This window comes from Pollachius pollachius (assembly GCF_949987615.1).
Source record: "Pollachius pollachius genome assembly, chromosome: 11".
NCBI lineage: Eukaryota > Metazoa > Chordata > Actinopteri > Gadiformes > Gadidae > Pollachius > Pollachius pollachius.
The window spans coordinates 8892803-8915793 of NC_136944.1; the positions used below are offsets into that span (position 1 = coordinate 8892803).

At 41.5% G+C, this 22991-nt stretch overlaps 2 protein-coding genes across 2 annotated transcripts; one reads left to right on the forward strand and one right to left on the reverse strand.

Annotated features, from left to right (window-relative positions):
- Nucleotides 1-3113: 3113 nt before the first annotated feature.
- Nucleotides 3114-11329, reverse strand: LOC307083258 (NACHT, LRR and PYD domains-containing protein 3-like; the record flags this gene model as incomplete). Its single annotated transcript, XM_079747091.1, has 8 exons — nt 3114-4122; nt 5332-5378; nt 5844-6017; nt 6302-6472; nt 6990-7151; nt 7471-7641; nt 7785-9639; nt 11050-11329. The coding sequence occupies 8 exons, from the start codon at nt 11327-11329 to the stop codon at nt 3542-3544; spliced, it is 3441 nt and encodes a 1146-aa protein (XP_079603217.1). The 3' UTR covers nt 3114-3541.
- A 5177-nt stretch (nt 11330-16506) lies between these two features.
- cbx1a (chromobox homolog 1a (HP1 beta homolog Drosophila)) lies at nt 16507-22454 on the forward strand. The gene is made up of 4 exons (XM_079745557.1): nt 16507-16642; nt 17274-17445; nt 19279-19373; nt 20024-22454. The coding sequence occupies exons 2-4, from the start codon at nt 17335-17337 to the stop codon at nt 20172-20174; spliced, it is 357 nt and encodes a 118-aa protein (XP_079601683.1). The 5' UTR covers nt 16507-16642; nt 17274-17334; the 3' UTR covers nt 20175-22454.
- The last annotated feature ends 537 nt before the right edge of the window (nt 22455-22991 follow it).

Consider the following 22991-nt stretch of genomic DNA (forward strand, 5'->3'; position numbering starts at 1 on the left):
CAACTTATTGGCCATTTTTAGGATAACTACGGTTTTTGAAATGATCATACATAATTGTTATTTTATCCGTGGTTGAATTCTTGACATATTGCGACAAAACACGTAATATGTATGTGATGTTCGCTGTCACTAGGTCCATTATAAATCAAATAAGCAAATAAATGAATTAGGCCTACTTTATTAAACGTTGTGCACAGACAGGGGCTCCATTAACGCTCAAATGCAGCCTAGCCTTTGAGCGTTAAAATTAATACATAACCCTCATGCAAATCACATTCAAATTAAAGTAAAGTAATAGTGTTTCAGAGAGCAATTGAGTCTTTGAAAATGTATGCTTGGTCATTTAAATTGTGTGAGGACGAAATAATAAACTGTTCCCAAAGATCAATCGGACTGCAAAATTACTCTTTGGAGAAACGTCCAGTTTCCACAGACCAACTTTACGACTAGAAGACCACCGCCGAGTGGCGCTCAGACTATACGAGGGCCAGAGGTGGACAGAGTACAAAAATATTCTACTCAAGTAAAAGTATGATTACTTGGATGAAATTTTACTCAAGTAAAAGTACTGGTCTAAAAAATCTACTTAAGTAAAAGTAAAAAGTAGCTGATTTAAAATGAACTTAAAGTACAAGTTACTAGTTACTTTTAAACAGCGGGAGGGGGAGGGTGTCTCTTCTGTGTAGGGCATTATAGACAAGGGGATATCAATCTCAAGCTAGTTTGGTTTAATTAATGCAAAAGCTTTACAAATTAAAGTGCAAAAATTAAACAAATCATGTCGCCACACATGAATGGATGTATACTGTGTCATTATACTTTAGATAAGTTTTAAACTTTGCAAATTGCAATGAAAATTCAGGGCTAAACAGTCTTTAACCTTTGTAAACAGGCTTAAACATAGCTTAATGCACTACATTATCATCCGCCTTCAGCTTTGATTGATGTTTCCTCTGTAAACAAATGTTTTAATCAGTATGTAAATCAACGTTGTGTTCATTAAACACATAGCATTTAAAATATTAACATTCAAAGCTTAAATTCAAATCACATTTTGTCTTTTACATTATATAAATTTACAGTACTGAGCGCTGTCCAATATGGTAATACATTGACTCTGCATAGGAAAGCATACCTCATACAACCCCATTTCAAGTGTACTATAACTTTAACATTCACACAGTTGTTAATTTTGATGTAACTGTATGGAGTCATATCCCTATTTACATTCAAACAGGTTGCCATTTGAATGGGACATCATTCTCTAACAGTGTTGATATGTGATTTATAAAGCCTAAAATATCCTGCCATGAAAAAGCCACCACAGGATGGCGCTCGTAACACAAGAGTTGTAATAACGATAGTAGTAAAATCAAGTGCCTAAACTAAATGTCCTCTGGTTAAACTTCAATGGTTATCTCAATAAAAGGTGAGTAAGACCGCTGTTTAATTTAAAAAAAAAAAGGCTATAATAACTGTTTAATGGACGCCGTGGAGACGACGTGGATGCGAGAACCGCCGTGGATTCCTGATAACCGGACACCTCGTGTTGCATTATATTAACCCTTACCTAGCTTGCTAGTGGACTAGCGACCAGCGTTAGCAATGCCATGCATGCAATGTCTTTTTGACATTACATGTATTATTTCACTTACCTCTACATGCTTGCGCAGGTTGGACGTGGAGTTTTTATGTGATGCTATTTCCACTTCTTTCGGCAAACACATTTACATTGCATAATGATGCTGTTTCCTTTTTGGCTCTTGTAACCGAAGTGGTCCTTTATGTAAGGTCAGGGGTTCACTTCGGTTTCACCATCAGCTGTACTATTTTCCATATCGTTTCTGCGGTCGTCTGTTTCCATGATCGTCGCCGTCGTTGTCATTTGATTTTGGCGCAAGTTTGTTCTCCTCTCCTCCCTTCCACTGCAGTAGTTTCCGGTGTTGTCCCGTAAAAATACAAGCTGTCCGCGATTTTTGTTTTATTTTATTTCCTTTTTTATTTTTTACTCAGTAACGCGGTTGATCTAAAATGTAGCGAATTACAATATTTCAAAATAAACATACTCAAAGTAAAAGTAAAAGTATCGATTTTAAAAACCACTTAAAAAATTACAAGTACGCAAAAAAACGACTCAATTACAGGAACGCGAGTAAATGTAACTCGCTACTTTCCGCCCCTGATGAGGACATTCTGATACTGAATCTTCTATAATCAGATTGGAATTAGAAAGAAACGCCCCATATTTCCACAGACCAATTTCACCAATTAAATCAAATAGGTTAATAACACGCCCAGGTACATGCCATACTATTATAAGCAAATTACTTTAGTAAAGACTTCAGTGCTGCATTGACCTGCAATAAAACAAGCTATGTTTACAAGAAGGTGAAAATGCTGAAAACAAAAGGCACATTGTTGCATCACATACACGTTACAAGTTTCTTTGTAGAATACATGAGCTTTCTCACTTGGGATTCCATCTTTTCAGATAAATGTGGAAAAACACTGAGACTCTTTTTGAGAATCACTGAGATTCTCTATTGTAATACTTTCTTAAAGTTCTAAATTAAAGTCATAAACATTATTTGCCAGTTTCCTGACCTCTTTCCTCGTTAGTGTTTAAATGTTGTACTTTCCACAACAGCAGCCAACCTGATTGACTTGATAAAGACCAGCATTTCCATTGCCCACAAGCAACTGCAGCTCATCCAGCATTCTCAATGCTTAAGAGGAGGATGCCTTTAATGAGGAGGAGTAGGCTGAAGAGGATTAGGCTGAATAGGGGTATGCTGAGCTTTGCTTGACATGGAGAGAGGTGATGCTGCCATGACCACGCTTGCTACAATAGGACTTGTTCATCTACAATCATGCCTCAGAAAAACTGCCATTTAATTTAACTGTCTGCTCACTCAATTTTGTGTTTTTTCTGTCATCGTTGCCCCTAAACATTGCCACACTGATTATTAATGTGTGGGTGAGTCAATCACTGGGCCTTAAAAAATATCGATTAAAAAAAATAAATTAAAAAAAGCCGGCAAATCGTTGGACCCATAGGTTACAGTCTGGTAAGAATGTGCATAAGTCAGTCCCGGGACGCCGCAACATATAAAAGTTGACCACATGGGTGACTATTATGGATTTATTCAACCATAATAGTCAGGATATCCTTTTAAAGAAGTAGCCTGTACAAAAATAGTGTGAGGACATCACATTGGGCCATTAGATACAGAACACAGGCTTCCCCCCAAAGTACAAAAAAAAGGGAACCTCTGGAATTTCAAATGCATCCAATGCAACCGAACCACCAGACTTTCTCCCAAAAAGCAAAGGTGAACGAGTAGCATGAACAAAGGGTTCTTTGATGGAGAGATTCATGCATCAAACAATCAAGCTAACCAAGCACACGCATAACAGTCAGGACTATGATATCACAAGTATTGTGCTAATTTTCACATTGGCATGATAAGATCAAGCTTTGGATGTTAAAAATAAATGAACATTTCAACAGTCCTTTTCTCAAAATAGCCCAAATGATGTTTTATGCCTTGATGATTGATTTCCTTCGATAGTGAACTTGATATACAGGTGAAACCTTGCAGAACAACGCAGAGGAATTATAGCCCCCCAACCAAAACGCAGGGTAGAGGGGCTCTGTAAACGTGGCGTGGAATGTGAAAATGTGACCCATTTTGAGCCTGCCAGGGTGGATGTTGTAGAAGGATAGAATTCCAGCGGGCCAGTCCAGGTGCACCCCCAATCTCTCATTACAGTTGGGGACAGCTGGTAACGCAAAGCCCCTGCCATTGTGCCAGGCCGTCGGTTTGCTGCAATTCAGGCTCCAGGACTTGTGGTTCCACCCGAGGCGTGAGTGATCGTTCTGCCCTTCCCTCCTTATCTCTTTGTATGTCACACCAACATGAACCACTCCGCTCCATTGGACCTCCCAGTAGCAACGGCCAGTCAAACCCTGGGTGCCCAACACCTGTCGCCACTTCTCAAATCTCTCGGGGTGAGGTCGGTACGGCTGTTCAGCCGGCACCAGGGTTGCTTTGCGGTTACACTCCGACAGGAGGATTCTTCTTTCGGCTGTATTCACGTCCATCTTCAGCTCATACGCATCTTCCAAGGGGAAAGGGGAAAATTGGCCGTGAAGTGTATTAGTGAGTATTAAATCAAATTGGCATTGATCCCTTATACATTTTATCACAACTTCATGGTTTAGGCTACTATTTAGTTGTTATTTTTCCTTTTCCTGTGATGATATTTGGCACATAACAATAAATTACAGCCACACTAACAAACTCAATCAAATGGGATTTCAACCAACGAAAACTTACTTGAGTCTATAGCAGGAGGATAATTTTATGTAGGATGCCTTGTAGCAACCAATAACGGAAAAAACGGCCAATAACGTAATAACTGCCAATAACGTAATAATTTAAATGTAATAAAGCAAACAACGTAATAACCTGCCAATAATGTAATAAAGTTGTTGATCCAATAACGTAATAACTTTTTGCAAATAATGTTATAACTTATTACGTTATTGGCTGGTTAATACGTTATTGGCCTTGTCTTAAAAAAAATCTTTGAAAATGTAATAACTGGGCCAATAACGTAATAACTGAGGTATCACTTTATTTTATTTTCAATTTCTGGAGAGAAACTGTCACACTTAGCCTTAATATTACATCTTGCAACACATGCTTAAACATCTGACCTTACAGATGTGTGCTGGATAGATCAGTCTACCAGCCGACCCAGTGGACTGTAGCAAACGGTGCTCCTCTATTCGTCACACATCTAGGTGGACATGCCCACTTCTGATGTCATAAGAGCCAGATTTTCAAACCGTTATAGTACTCCTTGTATCCAACTCTGGAGGGGGTAGGAGGGTGGAGGGGTATCTGTAAGTTCAGATATTTAAGCATATGTTGCAAGATGCAATAGTAATGCTAAGTGTGACAGTTTCTTTCCAGAAATTGAAAACAAAATAAAATTCCTCAGTTATTACATTATTTCCTCGGTTATTACATTTTCAAAGGATTTCTTTAATACCAGGCCAATAATGTAATAACCAGCCAATAACGTAATAAGTTATTACATTATTGGCAAAAAATTATTACGTTATTGGCTCATCAACTTTATTACATAATTGGCAATTTAATACGTTATTGGCTTTATTACATTAACATTATTACGTTATGGGCAGTTATTACGTTATTGGCCGTTATTACGTTATTGGTTGCTACACGCCTGAACGAGACCATGATAGTAGAGAAGGTAAATGGTGGTATGTCACTTGATGAGGCGATCAGGTCTACTTACATTTCGCAGGCCCAGGTTGGATCCTGGAATGGCCACAATAGTCCACGCTTGGGTAAAAAGCATGGATTATTATTGACAAAAAATAAGATTGTTGTGTGTAATCAACAGAACCGCTATTCCTGACTATCAGTCAAATGCTTTCTATTCGTTGGGTTGTTGAAAGAACCACAGGCTTACATATGAAACAAGTACTCTGCTCAAAAAACTTGATGCTTCTCCAAACACCAAATGAAAGAGAGTTCTGCCTAATTGGTATTATCATAAGGATCAGTTTGCTGAGGAGGAACATGCTGAGGTGGAGGATGCTGTGGAGAACTATGTTGAAGACGATTATGCTGCGTATGCTGCCTTATTCCTGCATTATGCAGGAAGAAATTTCCAAAACTATTTCCTGCATACCTGCATACTCGTTCACTATACCCCGGTGGTCGATCAACTAGAACATCTGAAGATTTGGGAAGCGAGAGTGAGTAGAACCACATAGAAAGAAGTATTGGAATGCAGCCACATACCAGAGAGTTTCCAGCTTCCAGAGGGGGTCCTCCAGTCCAGCAGAGAGCATTGCGATCCCTTCTTCTCCGGGGTGGTTGTAGCTCAGGTCCAGCTCTCTCAGATAGGAGGGGTTGGAGCTCAGAGCCGAGCACAGGGCAGCACAGCCTTCCTCTAGGATCACACAGCCGGACAACCTGCACAACATCCCATATGACTTTTACATATACTTTTCTATTCATATAATAACTCTGACTTACATACACAGACTGACGATTAGACCAGGCCAAAGTCTGGGCTATAATAAGGGTATTCAGATTGAGTGTCTGTGATGTTTGAATGGAATACTGTAGATAACTTCTCATTTTGTGAATAATAATATGATATAAAATAAGAATACACTAAAAAAACTTGAAACGTTGAAAGTTTTTCACCAATCTTGGTGTATTGGGATTTCATAAACTATTAAACATATACTGACATGAGTGACTCCAGCATGCAGTTTGGACTCGCTAGTCCAGCAGAGAGCAGCTTCACTCCGCGATCATGCAGGTCATTTCCACTGAGATCCAGTTCTGTCAGCCTACAGATGCCCGAGCTAAGCACTGAGACCACATTGCGAAATTCTCCGGTCAGTCCGCAGTTCTTCAGTCTGCAGGAGTTTTCATAATGATTCATTTTAAGATTACGGCGACAGTATTTTCATGCATTTATCATTTGAGCAGTGTAGCACAAGGCCATTGTGGCAATAGGAATTCTGGTGACCATTCTAACGTTCACCACGTAGGCCTACATGCAAATTTTAAGTTACACATATTATGAATATGAATGTGATTATTAAAGGGCTCATGTCATGCCACCAGGTGTGGGTGTGATAAGCTGGCACAAGCCGTTTGAAAATCATTCCTTCCCTGTGCCGTAGTGACATCACAAGTGGGTGTGTCCACCCAGATATATGAAGGATAGATGAGCAACGTTTGCTAAAGTCCACTGGGTGGGCTGGTAGACTGATCTATCCAGCACACATCTAGGTGGACACTCCCACTCGTGATGTCACAAAAACACAGGAAAAGGCAGATTTTCAAGCGGCTTGCACAAGCTAATCATACCCACACCTGGTGGCATGACATGAGCCCTTTAAGTATATCTAGTAGATGTGCTGGCGTGACCTCAGTATCTTGAGATTTCTCAGTTGAGATAGTAGGTTCTCAAATCCTTCATCTTGTAGTTTGTTGTAGCTCAGGTCCAGTTCTCTCAGATGGGAGTGGTTGGAGTTGAGAGCTGATCCAAGAGAAACACAAGCCTCTTCTGTGAGTTGACAGCCTGACAGCCTGGGCATAGCATATTGGCAGAGGTTAGTATTTGTATTTATTGGTACCACAATAACTGTTACGCGTGGTGTTCGCACACTTTAGCAAATACAACCTACGGCGAATCCAGGCTTAAAGCGTTCTGTTTAACCTGTCCCTTATAAAGTACATATTTTGAGTGACATGGTATTAGCTGTGCCACTAATGTAGTAATAGAAAAAGGTAAATTCGCACCAATAAAAGAAAACACTGTAATCAAATAATCCTAAAAAATTTAAATGTTTATAAGCCTTCACATTAATTGTTAAAGGTGGACATAGGTTGAGTGAGCAAAATTGACCTGAGGGTCTTCAGTCTACAGTCTGGGTTTCCTAGTCCGGTAGACAGCAGTTCTACCCCTGAATTCTGAAGGTTGTTAGCTCCCAGGTCGAGCTCTTTAAGAGTGTTGGAGCTGGTGACTGTGAAGGCCAGAGCCTTACAACATTGGCTAGAGAGTTCACACCGACTAAGTCTGCATTAGAAATCAAACACATGCATATCAATATTACAATATATTCAAATTGCATTTGGGTTAGTTTGCTGTTTATCTTCTTTATAGCTGTATGTAAATTACAATTGCTCCAAAGTGTCTATCTAAATCCAAGGTGTACTTACATTGCTGTTGTGGATGCTTTGACCAATGACAGCATTTTCAAAAGGCCGACTTCTGACCCATTATATTTACTCAAGTCAAACACATCCAGCTTCTCCTCTGACATCAGCAACACAAAGGCCAGAGCGGACCACTCAGATGCAGGCAATTTAATCTTTGAAAGAATTCCTGTGCTGAGATACTGTTGAATCACCCCAATCAGAGAATGGTCATTGAGCTCGTTGAGACAATGGAATAGATTCATATTTCTCTCTGGACATAGAGTCTCCCTGATCTTCTTTTTGATGTAGTTGACTATGTCTTGCTTGCTCTGTAAGCTGCTGTCTGTCTGCCTCAGTAGACCCTGGAGAAGAATCTGATTGCTCTCCAGTGATAGTCCCAGGAGGAAACGGAGGAACAAGTCCAAGTGTCCATTGGAGCTCTGCACAGCCTTGTCTACTGCGATGATGTGGATGTCTGTTGACGTTATCTTTTTAAAATGCATTCGCAGACTTTGGAAAGTTGTTTTGGGTTTCAACGCATTCTTATTGTAGTTGATTTGTGTCAAGACTACGTGGACAGCGGCAAGATACTCCTGAATGGTCAAGTGGACAAAGCTGAACATGTTCTTCTCATGCAACCCACTCTCCTCTTTAAAGATCTGGGTGAACATCCCAGAAAAAAAGGAGGCTTTGTTGAAACTAATGCTGCTGTTTTTTAGATCCTCTTCATAAAAGATCAGAGTTCCCTTTTCCAACTGGTCAAAAGCCAGTTTTGCGAGCGCCTCAACGCTCTGGAGACTGCTCTCTTCACTGTACCTCAGGGATGTCTGCTTGATGTGAAACACAAGGAAATGTGTGTACATTTCCGTCAGATTCTTGGGCTTAATTTCTCGTCCCTGGGCGTTAAACTCTTTCTCAAGTACTGTGGCGCTGATCCAACAGAACACTGGGATGTGGCACATGATGTAGAGGCTGCGAGACTTCTTGATGTGTGAGATAATGCTGCTGGTTAGGTCCTCGTCTTTAAACCTCTTCCTGAAGTACTCCTCCTTCTGTTGGTCAGTGAACCCTCTCACCTCTGTCACCCTGTCGATGTAGTCAGCAGAAATTTGATTGGCTGCTGCGGGCCGTGAAGTGATCCAGAGGCGGGCAGAGGGAAGAAGCTTCCCTTTGATGAGATTGGTTATCAGTTCATCCACAGCGGTTGGCTGAGTGATGTCAATCGAAAAGGCATCGTTGCCGGCGAAATTGAGCTTGAGGCAACTCTCGTCCAGGCCATCCAGCACAAGAAGAAGTTTATAGACACTCTTGTCATAGTTTGAGTTTCCTGACGTCTGTAGAGTCGCAAAAATGTCATTAAGGGCCTTCTCGCTGATGCATACAGTTTCTTTGATGCATGCATGAATCAACTGGGAAAGACAAAACGTTTTCCCCTTCAACAAATTCAGTTGGCGAAATGTAAAGGGAAACACCAGGTGCACGTCTTGGCTGGATATTCCCTCAGCCCAGTCCAAAATAAACTTTCGAACAAGGAAGGTTTTGCCGATCCCTGCAATTCCAGTGGTTAGCACAGTTTTAATTGGTATGTATTTCCCCGAATGGTGATTGAATAGATCCCCAAGCATGATGGGTTTGTCCATTCCCAGCAGTTTCCTCGAGGTCGTCTCAATGTGCCTGACCTCATGCATACAATTGATGCCCGTGTCACTCCCCTCTGTGACGTAGAGCTCGGTGTAGATATCATCAAGGTGTCTCTTGTCTCTCTGCTTTGACAAGCCTTCTGGTACACACATGTACCTAGTCTGGTGGTTAGACTGGAGTATGCGTTGGTATGATAGTATAAGTTGTTGAGGCTCTGGACTTGGCTTCAAAATAGCTGTTAAAACAAACACAAAAATAGTGACTTCATTGTCATCACTCATATTACATACTATTGCATTTTAATTGACGTTGTATGATAACATGCTTCAGTGTTTTGTTCTTGGTTGTAGGAGGTTAAAAGGAAGCAAGTATATAGCCTTGCATCTATTGCTAAGAATAAGCGTATAGCTATGAACTCCACTGGCAGTTCTGATTGGGTCTATTTGTTTTGCAAGAAGCTTTTACTCCTCCTGGAAGTTGAAGTCCTACATGCTTGTTATAACAGGGATGGCTGCTTATTGGACTCATTGGGAGAGTCCATTTCATTGTGCTCATATGGGGGGAAATTCAACTTTATTATTTTAAAGGATATATCTTTAATCCATATTGACAGTTAATATGTATTTATTATATACATAATAACTATAATAATAGATGCATATAACAATAATAATAGCTTAATTATACGTAATAAATATATACAATTATGTTTATTTTCCTCCCTCCTGTGTCAGTTGGTTTAACCCATTCATTGTTTATTGTCTACTTCGTGTTCATTGTCAAAGTCATGCTTGAGATTCAGTTGTGGCGGTCTGTCATGTGGAAATAATTAATTGGTTTGCTAAGAGGTGAGGACAGAGGAACAATAATGGTCATGGGGATATCTTATTTGTGAGTGCACTGTCAAAACCGAGTCTCATTGTCATTTTATTGATCTATTCATCAATTTCATCAAGGCTTCCAGCCAACCCCACCCCCATGACCATGAATTCTTAATGCTAATTTGTTCTGGGTTTTGCCTGACATAGTAACTCTAAGTAGAGTCTGCATGTTTTCAAGTTCTAAATGTAGATTATTAATCTGATACTTTTCAGGAGGCCAGGTCACCCTGACCTGTCCGGTTCTTCTTGCCCTTGGCACTGTGTACACCTGATCAGATTTAGCTTCAATCTCTGGTTTCCTGTTTAGCTTTGCCCTCACTACTGATTTTCCCCACCACCCCTCCCAATTTCGGCAAATGACACTCTTTCCATAATCTTTGTATACGTGTATATGTTTGTGCGTGTGTACATACGTGTATATATAGGCGTGTGTGTGTGTGTGTGGTGAGTATCTGCATACATTTAACACATCAAAACCACAATATCTGTCTTAGGTTGAGCCAATTCATCCACCTTAATGTTATTTCTTACTTATTTTTGGTTATTTTCATAACTGTTTTGTACTTCATTTGTGTCAAATAAAAAAATAAAAAACTTTTGTTAAGACTGCCTGAGTTCCTGTTTTTATGGCATTCTGCCCTTCAATCTGACTCATCTGCTGTAATGTAATATGTAATGTAATAAACCGACATAACTTGTGTTTTAATCCGTAGTTTAGATCCTTGCAATTTATCTTTGGAACCTAGAAACCTAGAGAAACTAACCTTGTTGTCCTGAGTGTGTGTTTAAAAGACACTGGGCTAGGTCGCTCCTATTAATCTTTTCCAGAACCTTCCCTGTGATGAGCACAGCTCTTTGGTGGCCGTAGGTGTGTACCATCACATCCACCGTGCTCTCTCTGTCTGCCCTCTCCAGACAGCTCTTGGGGACGGCCGAGAATCCATGGAAATGGTCTTCCTGATGCAAGTACCAGTGGAACTTCCTCAGCTCTTTTTCTTCGAGATCCTCCAGTGTTCTCAAGAGAAGCTCCACTTGGCTCGCCATTGTGTTCGCACATAACTTTAACCGAAAAAAAAGTCATTATGATGAACACGTCATCAATACATCAGCCTCTTTAAATAAGCCTCTTTTAACGGTTCAAAACATGGGAACTATCTAATAGAATTAGCGACGTGATGAAATGATCTAAATGATTAAAAAGGCTTTACGTTCAGTAAATACAATAAACATAACAGTAAATATAAGAAAATACCATACTTAAAGATAGATTTGTAGGTGTTAATCACACTCACCAGTGTTTTCTTCTGTCAATGTAATGGCCTTTAGTCACTGTTGAAAGACAGAAAATGCCCTGAAGACGGGGAAGGGGAAGAGAAACCCAGTGCTTTTTTGTTTCCTGTTGTTTCTACATGCCAGAACTTTGGTGCGTTTCACAATCTTCTTGTGTAAACTATCTTGGTGCGTGCTTCTCTGCCTTCCCTGGGGCTACAGTTCGCTCAGCACAACAAGCCAGAATTTTTAGCCAATGGTTCCCGGTTGCTAGGCAGAAAAGTACATAATTTCGCCAATCAGCGTCGTCGAATTGTATGGCTTCTGGGCGCTCAAAATATAGCCCCCAACACAGTGCACCGTCCACTGCACGACGTAACCGCGCATTTACCATTACCTCAGAGATGAGCAACATGGCGAGTTCGAGTACTGCTACCACTGTTTCCTTGTGAGTTCAGCTAGCCCCAAATTCAGTTAAGTATTTGCTTATGAATCCCTTCGAAAGTAGAACATTTGCAGAAAAATTGCAAGTAAAAGAACTCGGACCAGACAAGCCAGAAGTGAACATAACCCAACAAGCAAGAGGAAAGGATAGAGCCTACAAGAGGAAGTTTTTTCCCAGTAGGGCCGAGATCGTTTATTGGCCTGTGGCATGTGCCACCGCGACCACTGACATACCGTGGCGTATGCCGTTCAGGAACGGCATGTGCCGTTTAGGAACGGTAACTGCCGTTCAGGTGGAACGGCATATGCTGTCCAGGAACGGCATACGCCGTTCTGGAACGGTAAATGCCGTTCAGGTGGAACGGCATATGTCGTTCCAACTGAACGGCAGTTACCGATCCTATGTTATTATTTCATAGGTCTGTGACACCATTATGAGCCATGCCAAGGAGAGGTTTTCTTTCACAAAGCATCTCATCAGCGCTACTCTGTTGCAAGGTGACTTGTTCCCACAACACAGCAGAAAGTTCCCAGATTCAGCGTTGGAAACCACGTTGGATGCCTATCCCATGTTGGCCAAAGCCAGACTTAAAACAGAACTGTCCCTGATCTACGAGCATGAGGGCTGCAGTGGACCACTGGCTCTATTTCAGGTTCTAATGGGAAATAACCTGCAAGACACATTCAGCGAAACTGTAAGTCTTCTCAAGATCCTCATCACCACACCAATGTTAACAGCAGAATCAGAGAGATGCTTCTCCACCTTAAAGAGGATAAAGACTTTCCTTAAGAACACTATGGCACAAGATCGCCTCAATGCTCTGGCTATGCTATCTATAGAGAAAAAACTCACACAGGCCATTCCAGATTTCAATAAAAGGGTTATTGAGAAATTTGCCAGTCAGAAAGACAGACGAGCAAAGTTCCTATACAAGTAAGAGTTATCCAAGAGTTCTCTCACTAGTCTCTCACTCTCTCTCTCACCCACCCCCCCCCCTCCCCCTTCCCGTGAGGTGGACACTGGTTGCAGACCCTCACAACCCACCCCTTTCAAGTGTATATACTGTATATAGTCCTCTGCAAACCTATGGTGGGATCAGGCCTTCAGTGTACATACTGTATATAGTCCTCTGCAAACCTATGGTGGGATCAGGCCTTCAGTGTGCATACTGTATATAGTCCTCTGCAAACCTATGGTGGGATCAGGCCTTCAGTGTGCATATTGTATATAGTCCTCTGCAAACCTATTCAGTGTACATACTGTATATAGTCCTCTGCAAACCTATGGTGGGATCAGGCCTTCAGTGTGCATATTGTATATAGTCATCTGCAAACCTATGGTGGCATCAGGCCTTCAGTGTGCATATTTCACTATATGTAGTCCTCTGCAAACCTATGTTGGTATCATGCCTTAAGTGTGTCTTGAACAACCACACACAAAAGTTTGCACATTTACATGAATTTTGTGGAATTCATCTTTCGTTGTATTTGTCTAAATGCATACTAATGCAGACTGTAGATATATTTATGAGTGAAGTTCCCAACACAATGGCTTGGCCGTAACACACTCACCCATTCTCCCTATCTCTCTCTAGCTCTCTCTCTCTCTCTCACACACTCACTCACTCACTCACTCACTCACTCACTCACTCACTCACACACGCACAGAGAGAGAGAGAATGTTACCTTGTGTGTAATTCACAGTTTTTGTTGATGCATCTGCACTCTTAATGTTGCTGAATTCTACAAGGCAAATAAATTAACTTAAAACTTAGTTCCCTGGTACCATTCGTCTTTGTAAGTAGATGTTCTATTTTGCCTTTATTATTTTGTCAGAATGCACCAGAATGCTTTGTTTGTTTGGGAAAATCACAAAAAAATCTTCTGGGGGAGGATGCCCCAGACCCCCCTACAGGGGTTTAGAATGCAAACGTTCAGCCCCCCCCTCAAATGAATTCCACCAGCCGCCACTGATGGGACCTATGAGATCAAAATATATGAATGGGTTTCAATGGAGAGAAAGTAATTATTTTCTGGTCCCCGTCTGTATATGCCCTGGATTACACATATGTTGTTTGTGGATTTAAATGATAATTTTTCATGTCAAGAGTTTGACCGTTTATTGTGCAATTGTTCAGTTAAAGGCTGTAGAGAAAACACAATGAGAAAGACGTCACGCTCCCTGCGACTGGCGTGGACAAGACCGACAATCTCCCCATCGGCATAACTGAAACTCTCCACATGCCCCAATTTATAATGGTTTTCACCTCTTCCGATGCTTGTATCCTCCCCTTGGAAAAACATTATCAAACATGTTTAGTTTTCTTTGCATGAAAAATTATCATTTAAATCCACAAACAACATATGTGTTATCCAAAAAAAAAAAGTAATTATTTTCTGGTTCCAGTCTTTATATGCCCCGGATTACACATATGTTGTTTGTGGATTTAATTGATTTTTTTTTTCTGGACATGAAATAATTTGAATAAAAGCAAATATAATAATAATGTCTGTAAACGGAGAAGATTACTGGGCATTATAAAGATATATACAAATACATTACCCAAATCTATGTTAACACACACGCGCGCGCACCCCCACACACACGCACACATTTCTCAGGGGATACAAAGGGACCAACCCTTCCCCGGTTTCATCGTCATCGCGTAACATCCTGAGGGCGGTCTTGGCGGGCGGAGTTGCATCACACTCTGTATGCAACACTCGTTATAGCTATCTGCACGAAGAAATTCAGCCAGCACCAATTTGACATTGTGCAATCTTCGCTACATCTCTTGAATAGTACAGGCGCTCAAGTGTGGGATTCTGTACCAGCAGCAAGCGCACTAAAAACCCATTCTCTCAGGTGAGGCTCACGTTAGCAGCTATGCTACCACCATACCGCCATTTTGCTTCCAAAGGCTATCGTGCACACAGTGGCACCATTGTGGTTTTATTCAAAAAACGAAAACGGGCCTGCATGCACGAGTTTGGATTAATGCAGTCCCTAAACATGTGGCAAAGCGTAGCGTGAAAAGTTTAATAGTATACAGACCATATATAGATTTGGCATTCGTGTATGCCGAAGTAAAGAAAAGCAACGCTAGCTGGTTACGCAAAGTAAATTCAATCTTCATTCATCCCAACTCATTTGTTTCGACTTTATGACACTCGGGCATGCGTTTTATTTTAGAGCGATGTAGATTGAATTAAGTTACATATACTAGAACAGCAGGCTAGACCACACAACGAGGCAGTACAGTAAGAGGATGCAATTCGTTCGGATAATGGCACAAAGCATTACAAAAAAAAGTTATTGAACATGGCATCTTAATGATGTCCATTACATCTCATTTTAAGACGTTTGAAGCGCGCATACACTTTCGATATTGGCCATTTGCTTATATTCTAAGCACGTATGGCTAAGGCAACATTACAAACAAACTTTTTGTAAACCTCACCTTCATGGTGTCTATAAACATGTTGTTGTTTATAGTTCCACTTTTTTGAGCTCGTGTGAAATAAATCAAAGACTGTGCGGTTATATGCTTTTTAATCTGTAATCATAATCGCTATGTTACTCAAAGATGGAAAGTGGGTTGGGGGGTATTCAATTGGTGGCCATTTGCCCCCCACTGCTATATGCCACTAAATCCTACACATTCCACCTTCAAATGAGACCTCAGGGAAAGCCCGAATTTTCGGTTACTGGTCTGTAAGCATTGCCAACCTGGTAACCTTGTGCAGCAGGCCCGTTTTGGTAATTTGTCTAGAATCTACACCATTCACAATTGTTTGTTTCTATAACCTACACTGTATATAATGGAAAAAACTTTGTAGGGCTACATCCTCCTGAACTATTTTTATTCCAAGCATTTTCACATATTAGAATTTTAACCACTAAATGATATGTCTACATTTAGGTATTGGGCATTTTTCATGTACACACTTTTGTTAATCCATGCCTACATTATGTTTTGTTTTTTTTCTGTTCAAAAGCTGAACTTTATCTCAGACGCCATTGTCCACTGCAAACGCATGTTTGCATACCTGCAGGCCTAGCTCTTGCAGTGTGCAAGACAAATACAGAATACCGGCTGGTAGGAAGTCATTTTCTCTAACGCAGGCGTAGCACATACGTGCTAGTTGGCCGTTGCCTGTAGTCTGTGCAACATTTTGTCAAAGACACAGGCGACATGAGGCACGAATGGGCTTAAAGTCTGCAAACCTACCCCCCCTTTTACGATCATGAAGCCAACTTTGACACTGTTCTTCTCCCATTTTCTCAAAAGACACGGCATCTCTAGAGGTCAAGCTGGCGACCACGGCATCAAAGAAGGGAAAGAAGGTGGTGGAGGAGGTGGTGGCGGCAGTGGAGGAGGAGACGTCAGCGACCCCAGCGGCAACAGCGGTGGCGGAGGCGGCGACACCGGCTCCGGCGACGGCCACCGTGTCGACAGCGGAGGCGGCTGCACCACCACCGGTTGAGGGGGCAACAAAAACAGCACCGGCGGCGGCGGCGGCGGCTGCAGGAGCAGCGGTGGAGGAGGAGGAAGAGGAGGAGTATGTCGTGGAGAAAGTCCTGGAGCGTCGCATTTTCAAAGGCAAAGTGGAATTCTTGCTGAAATGGAAGGGCTTCTCTGAGTGAGTACCACGTCTCCCGCCTCGCCACTCCGTCCGCACCTTCCGTCCGTCGTGTTCCATTAGGGACCTTCGATGTGATGGTTGGCGTCTCATGGGAACATTGTTGCGTCCTCCCCTCCATCTATGCTTAATTCCAAAAATGTGCGTATGCAGGGAAACGTTAGCATGGTAGATGTTTGTCGAAAAAAGGACTCAAATCCAGATTCTACTGTGTGTGTGTTTTGCGGCTCACATCGCTTGATGATGCAAGAACTGTTGACTGCAATGCCATAATAAAGCTTATCTCACAGTTTCTGGAATTCACTTCTCACGAATAATTGACATACCGGATGCTGTACCGCAAGTTGTGGCTTATATGGTCTGGTTTCAACCTCAAAGCTCATATATAGGCATCAACTTCACGGAATTATTATGAAATCTGACGAACTTTTTGTATTCTCACCAACAACTCTTATCAAAGGCACATCCTGAGCATCCCATCCTGTGAAGAGTCTGGGCTCTATGTCCTTAAATAAGGTGCGCCTTGGCGCTCCTGTACTGTACCATCACACAGTGGATGGATGCTCTCAGCCATGTCCCCACTACATTGCCTACTCACACTTCTTTCCCGTCTTTATGTGTTTGTGTCCAGCGAGGACAACACATGGGAGCCAGAGGACAACCTGGATTGCCCTGACCTGATCGCAGAGTTCATGCAGAAGCTCAAGGAGAAGGAGGAGAAGAAGAAGGAGGGAAAGAGGAAAGCAACCAGCGAGACCTCTCCGGACACCGAGGAGAAGGGGAGCAAGAAGAAAAAAGAGGAGGTGAGGGGAATATCGAACATTGAGTTTTTGGGTAGGGGCCAGCCGTCAAGGAGACAGCCCAGTATGTCAATTACAACCCGTATAGTTTGCTTGCTGTAGTCCAAGTCAGGACAAATAAGATACGGTTGTTGACAACACCTTGGTTCAATTTGTTTTCAGGCGCCAATATTGAAGCGTTGAGCACTTTGTACACATACGACCTGCCTCTGACCAATCAGGGCAAGCGGTTCCCCTGATTGGTCAGACGTTTTGTTCCGGTATTTCGTCGCGGTGAAAAAAAAGAGCAGAACACAATACATCTATTCTTTTAATACATCTGCACAACAACGAAAGAAATTGTAAATTGGGCAGCTACATGGATGGGTCGTTGAGGTTGTCGCGAGTCTCTGGTTGTTGTAGCAGTATTCCAACTGTGATAGGCACATTTTGTTCTAAAATGTGTAGATGTGAGTAATCTGTGTGTTGTGCTGCCCTGACACAAACACAGACTGATATGTGACTGTAGGCGGTCAGTACGTTTTGCATTATTCTCACTGCAATCGAACCGCACTAGGGATTGCTCGGAGCCCAACAGGTGGTCTGGGATCTGAGCGTCACTGCCGTGTTCTCATAGGCCCAAGCAAACCGAACGGGGAAGAAACATTATAGATTATGGACAGTGCTTGCAAGTTCTCTTGACTGTCAACAATCTGCAAAATACCAGTCATTGTTTGATGTTAATACAAACAAACAAACAAATCAAGATACACAATAAAGAATAACCATTATTTTGTGTAAGATGTATATAAAATAATAAACACTAATCAACATGGCCTACTATGTTGATTGGTGTGTGTGTGTGTGTGTGTGTGTGTGTGTGTGTGTGTGTGTGTGTGTGTGTGTGTGTGTGTGTGTGTGTGTGTGTGTGTGTGTGTGTGTGTGTGTGTGTGTGTGTTAATTGTATTACAGCTGGCTGTGCAACAAATTGCCCTGTGGGATAATCGAGGTTACCTTATATTACTTATAAATCAATTGAATGTGAATTCTCCTGTCATTCTAATAGCTGGTGAATAGCAACAGATTTTTCTTAAAATGAATCATTCTTAATGAGCATTTAGAACACTTCCTGGGGTGGTTGGGGCATGCACACAGACTCCCCAAGGAGGTCTGGGTAACCCGCTGCCCTTGTGTTACTCTCACTATTTCAGCCCTAACCTGTTTTCATGCCTGCTTTGGCTCTGTTATGTTTGGGACAAAGGACTTGGGGATTGAACAAGATGTTTTCGTCAAGAATGTTGTACGTCCTGGCACTTGTACATTGCACTTATTCAAGGTACTTAATTGTGTAGCATCTACAGTAGCTGCTATCATTGCTTTACACGGGGAATGGGTTAGCCTAGCGATTGTAATACTTGCACTTGGTTCTATGAACATCTTTACTGTACCGACAGCGATATATTGTTTCACTTCTTATGACAAATGTACTTATTGTAACAAATGCACTTATTGTAAGTCGCTTTGGATAAAAGCGTCTGCTAAATGTAAATGTAATGTAAGAATATGCATCAACAGAGTCTTGTGATTCTGGATTGAACCCCAATGTGCACAAACAACTTGCATGCGTCTGTTGTGCAAGATGCGTCAGCAGATTTATAAATGACATGAAACATTCACCGTAACGCATCATTGATTAAAAAATGTCTCTGGTAAATAGATGAAAGAATAGGGAATAATGGTTTTGTCTCCAGCATGAAGACCTCCGCAAAGGTCTGACCGAGGTTGGGCTTTTTGAATCCCTGAAACGTAGATGTGTCCATGTATTTCATCCACTATTGTCCTGTCCTTTCCCTCCAGACTGAGAAGGCCAGGGGCTTTGGTCGCGCACTGCAACCAGAGAGGATTATTGGGGCGACAGATTCCAGCGGAGAGCTAATGTTCCTCATGAAGTGGTGAGTGTGCACGGTTTCAGAACATCTTCTACACACTCACTTTTAACTATATCTGAACTACTTTTGCGTGGAAGGTTTGAGATTTGAGAAGTCTTTTTAGAATTCTGATGGCCAATGTCCTCTTGCACCAGGAGGTAGAATATTATACAGATTATCCACATTTAATGCTGCACATACAACTCAAAAAACTCAATATGCTTGAATAAAAAGGCATGTTTGGAACATGCCTTTTATTCAAACAGATTGAGTTCATGACTTCATAATCAATGTTTCCTGTACTCCAATAACGTTGGAGTAAATCATTCTTAGATAGATACAAACATAAGTGGATGTTCCCATTTTTTTTTAACAAATCGACCAGTTGTTAAATATATTCCAGGATGACTGGTTGGAAAGAACCAAACCGTTCACAAACCACATCGAACACAAACTTCTCATTGGAGGAGACTGCCATTTATGTATGTTTTATATATGTATGTAAGTGTGTCCACTCCACACCTATGGCTCACCACCCTGGCTGGAGGGCTCCCCCTTCCGTGTTCCATCTCAAGGTTTCCTTGTTTGGATGCGGGGAGCCTCCGCTGTGACTTATGGGCCATGCAATCAACTTGGCTTGACTCTGGGACCCTCCCTGTTTGCCCCCTGAACAGGAAGAACTCTGACGAGGCGGACCTCGTCCCGGCCAAGGAGGCCAACGTCAAGTGTCCGCAGGTCGTGATCTCCTTCTACGAGGAGCGCCTCACCTGGCACTCCTACCCCGCCGAGGAGGAGGAGAAGAAGGAGGAGGAGAAAAAGGACTAGAGAGGGGCGGGGGCGGGCCGAAAGGAGGGAGAGGGCCGGAGGTATCTCCAGTCCGTCTTTTAATCAACGATGTAAAAATTCTCTCCTCCCAAGGTACGGTTTGGCATACATTGACAACTCGTAAAACATTTTCTGTCCTCTCTCTCTCCCCCCCCCGCCCCGAAACTGCACATAAGCATTCACTTGCATCATGGTTGGTAACGACATTTCAAGCTACTGTCAACTGGGCAGGCACTTTTAACCGGAGAATCTGTTTCTGAGGCATCAATATCTAGCTGATTTTGAAATGGAAGAACTACAGGGCCTGAACCCTAGCCACTGCTTTCCTCACACAATACTTAATCTGAAAATTTCATGTGCTCGAGGGACAAATGACTAAACCCCAACACTGCCATATCTGCTCTTTATAATGGCTTTTCATGGAAGTGCATTCGTTCAAGCTGTAGCGTGGTTAATATTGAGCTACGGGGCACATTGACATACGGTCGATAATGATGTCCACACGTTGACGGGACGGTTGCTTTTTACCTACCCAAGTATCTGATCAAGTACAGAAAAGCATTCAGCTGATGGTTGGCCCTCCCCCCCCCCCCCCCCTCGACTGAATCATGTATAAACATTTTTTTAAAGGGAAAACTTACAGAAGTGTGGTTTCATGTCATGTATATAGTTTCCTTTACCTTCCTTCCCGGAGTGGGAACAACCCATTTGAGGTCAGTCAAAAGTTTACTGTTGGTCATACTTCTTGTAGTGTATTAGTATTCAACAATTTATTCTGGCTAACTTGGTGAACAGAGTAACATCTGCTCCTGCTGGGGTTGGTGCAGTGGTGGATCTGTACCTACTGTTGACCTGTGAGCTTCAGCTTGATGGACCAGCAGTCTGGTCTCTTTTGAACTCAAACATAATCACACAAGGGAACCCACTTATCAACAAGCTGTTGTGCCTCATAGCTTTCCAGTATTTAAATGTTACAAACAAAAACGCCTTTTTTGAAGGTAGACTAGACATGATGCTGCTATGCAGCTTCATGGATTATCACAAGTACTAATTAAAAAAAAACAACAATTGAACCAAAACCTCATCGTAGTAATGTATTTCTGTTTAAGACAAGGTGGCCACTCTGCAACAGGTACATATATGGAGACGGGGAGTCGTTATTAGCATTTCATCCGTTTGGTTAAACCTTTAAATACTTCAGTGTAACATTATATTGGTGCTCAATGTTTGGAGATATTCTACAATAAAACCAAATGCTGGTTAATTTGTGGTTGAGCTCTGTTCAGGTAGTTATGGCTATTTTCTTATGACATTGGGAGAAACGTTAAACCACTGTGGTCCATTTGAAGGAATGTCCTAGCTCACCTCTTAATTCTACTGATCGACCCAACTCTCCCAGGAAGGCCGATGGAATTGCGTTTTAAGAACACTTCATTCCAATCCTCATTTGTGCTATCGCTACACAGTGATGGCTGTACTTATTTAGCATCACCTGGGATATTCTCAAGTCATGAAACGTTTTCAACCTTTTTCGAACTGGTTACATTGGGGTTTTTTTTTCAACTGAAGACGTTATCTTTAGTTTGCTGTGATACACAATTTATGTCAAGTAGAAAACCTAAGATATTAATGTTTATCAGAATTTTCAATGTTTTAGCTGGTTTGGCGAGATGCTGTCGCCTTGTATGATTAATTTAAAAAATGGTTCCAGATGGTATGTGTTGAACGTAACCCAGGTTTCTATTATACCACTGGGTTAATTTACTCTTTATCACTAGCAATGTCAGTTCTTTCTGGTGGCCTCCTCCAATTGGCCAGTCCTGTTTGATGTCACAAAGTTAGATTATTTTGTATGACTCATGAACCTCAAATCTGACTGTACAATAAGGGCCCTTTCCATTTTGAATGCACACTATATTAAAGATAAGTGCTTATTTTCTTAGAAGACCTGGGGCACTAGAACATGGCGAACAGTATCATTTAGTTTTCAAATACATGTAAAGTTAAGTGTAATGTTTTGATTGAGATGTGATTGGTAATTTCAAGTTAGAATGTAAAGTCAGTTTTATTTTGTCCTCCTGTGACTTATTCCACAGTGTTTGTAATACAATTGCATAGCTGCAGCTCGCTCCTCCTGTTGGCCCCATCTCATGTCTTTGTAATTACCCCCAATAAGCCGCTGATCTCTTGTTGCATGTCTGTGTTTCCTGTGTTGAATCATTATTATGACGACTACTACTCCTTTTAATGATGTGTGTTTTGGACAATAAAGAATGTTTGTTTTGGTAAATGTTTGTGGTCTCTTCATAACCGGACAATTTGGCAGATTAATCCAAAAGTGCAGGATTTTTCTTTTCCGTAATGTCAAATAATATAAATACAAATGGAAAAGACAACCAAATTATTGTTGACCTCCTTTCACAGCAGACCTTTTATGCTCGCACTTTAAATCCTTAACTTTTGCATAGAGAAAAAGGTTGTTTTCCACTCATTGAATAACATTTTTAATTAATCTGAAAGTACAAAGTAGTCACCAGCAAACAACCATTACAAATCTAATACCAAAAAAAAACGGATAAAAAATAAAATCAATTAAATGTTTACAAATTAAATAAACATACATTTCAAAGTCACAAGTTCAGGATTTTTGGACTTCGTTTTTATGTATTGTACAATCTGGCGTATCTCTTAGATCTTCAGTTTTATACACTTAAATGTCATTGTCAGAACAGGGGGGTCAAAAGCTTTTCTAACTCAAGATAATGCTTTTGAGGTTAGTGTGACGGTGTAATGCATAACTTTTGTATGAATATGCTG

Excerpts from the sequence above, each read along its gene's own strand:
- cbx1a (XM_079745557.1), top strand. The coding sequence starts at position 17,335 with ATGCAGAAGCTCAAGGAGAAGGAGGAGAAGAAGAAGGAGGGAAAGAGG. Across the intron at positions 17,446-19,278 it reads GCAAGAAGAAAAAAGAGGAG|ACTGAGAAGGCCAGGGGCTT; the intron begins GTGAGGGGAATA and ends CTTTCCCTCCAG. Across the intron at positions 19,374-20,023 it reads CTAATGTTCCTCATGAAGTG|GAAGAACTCTGACGAGGCGG; the intron begins GTGAGTGTGCAC and ends CCCCCTGAACAG.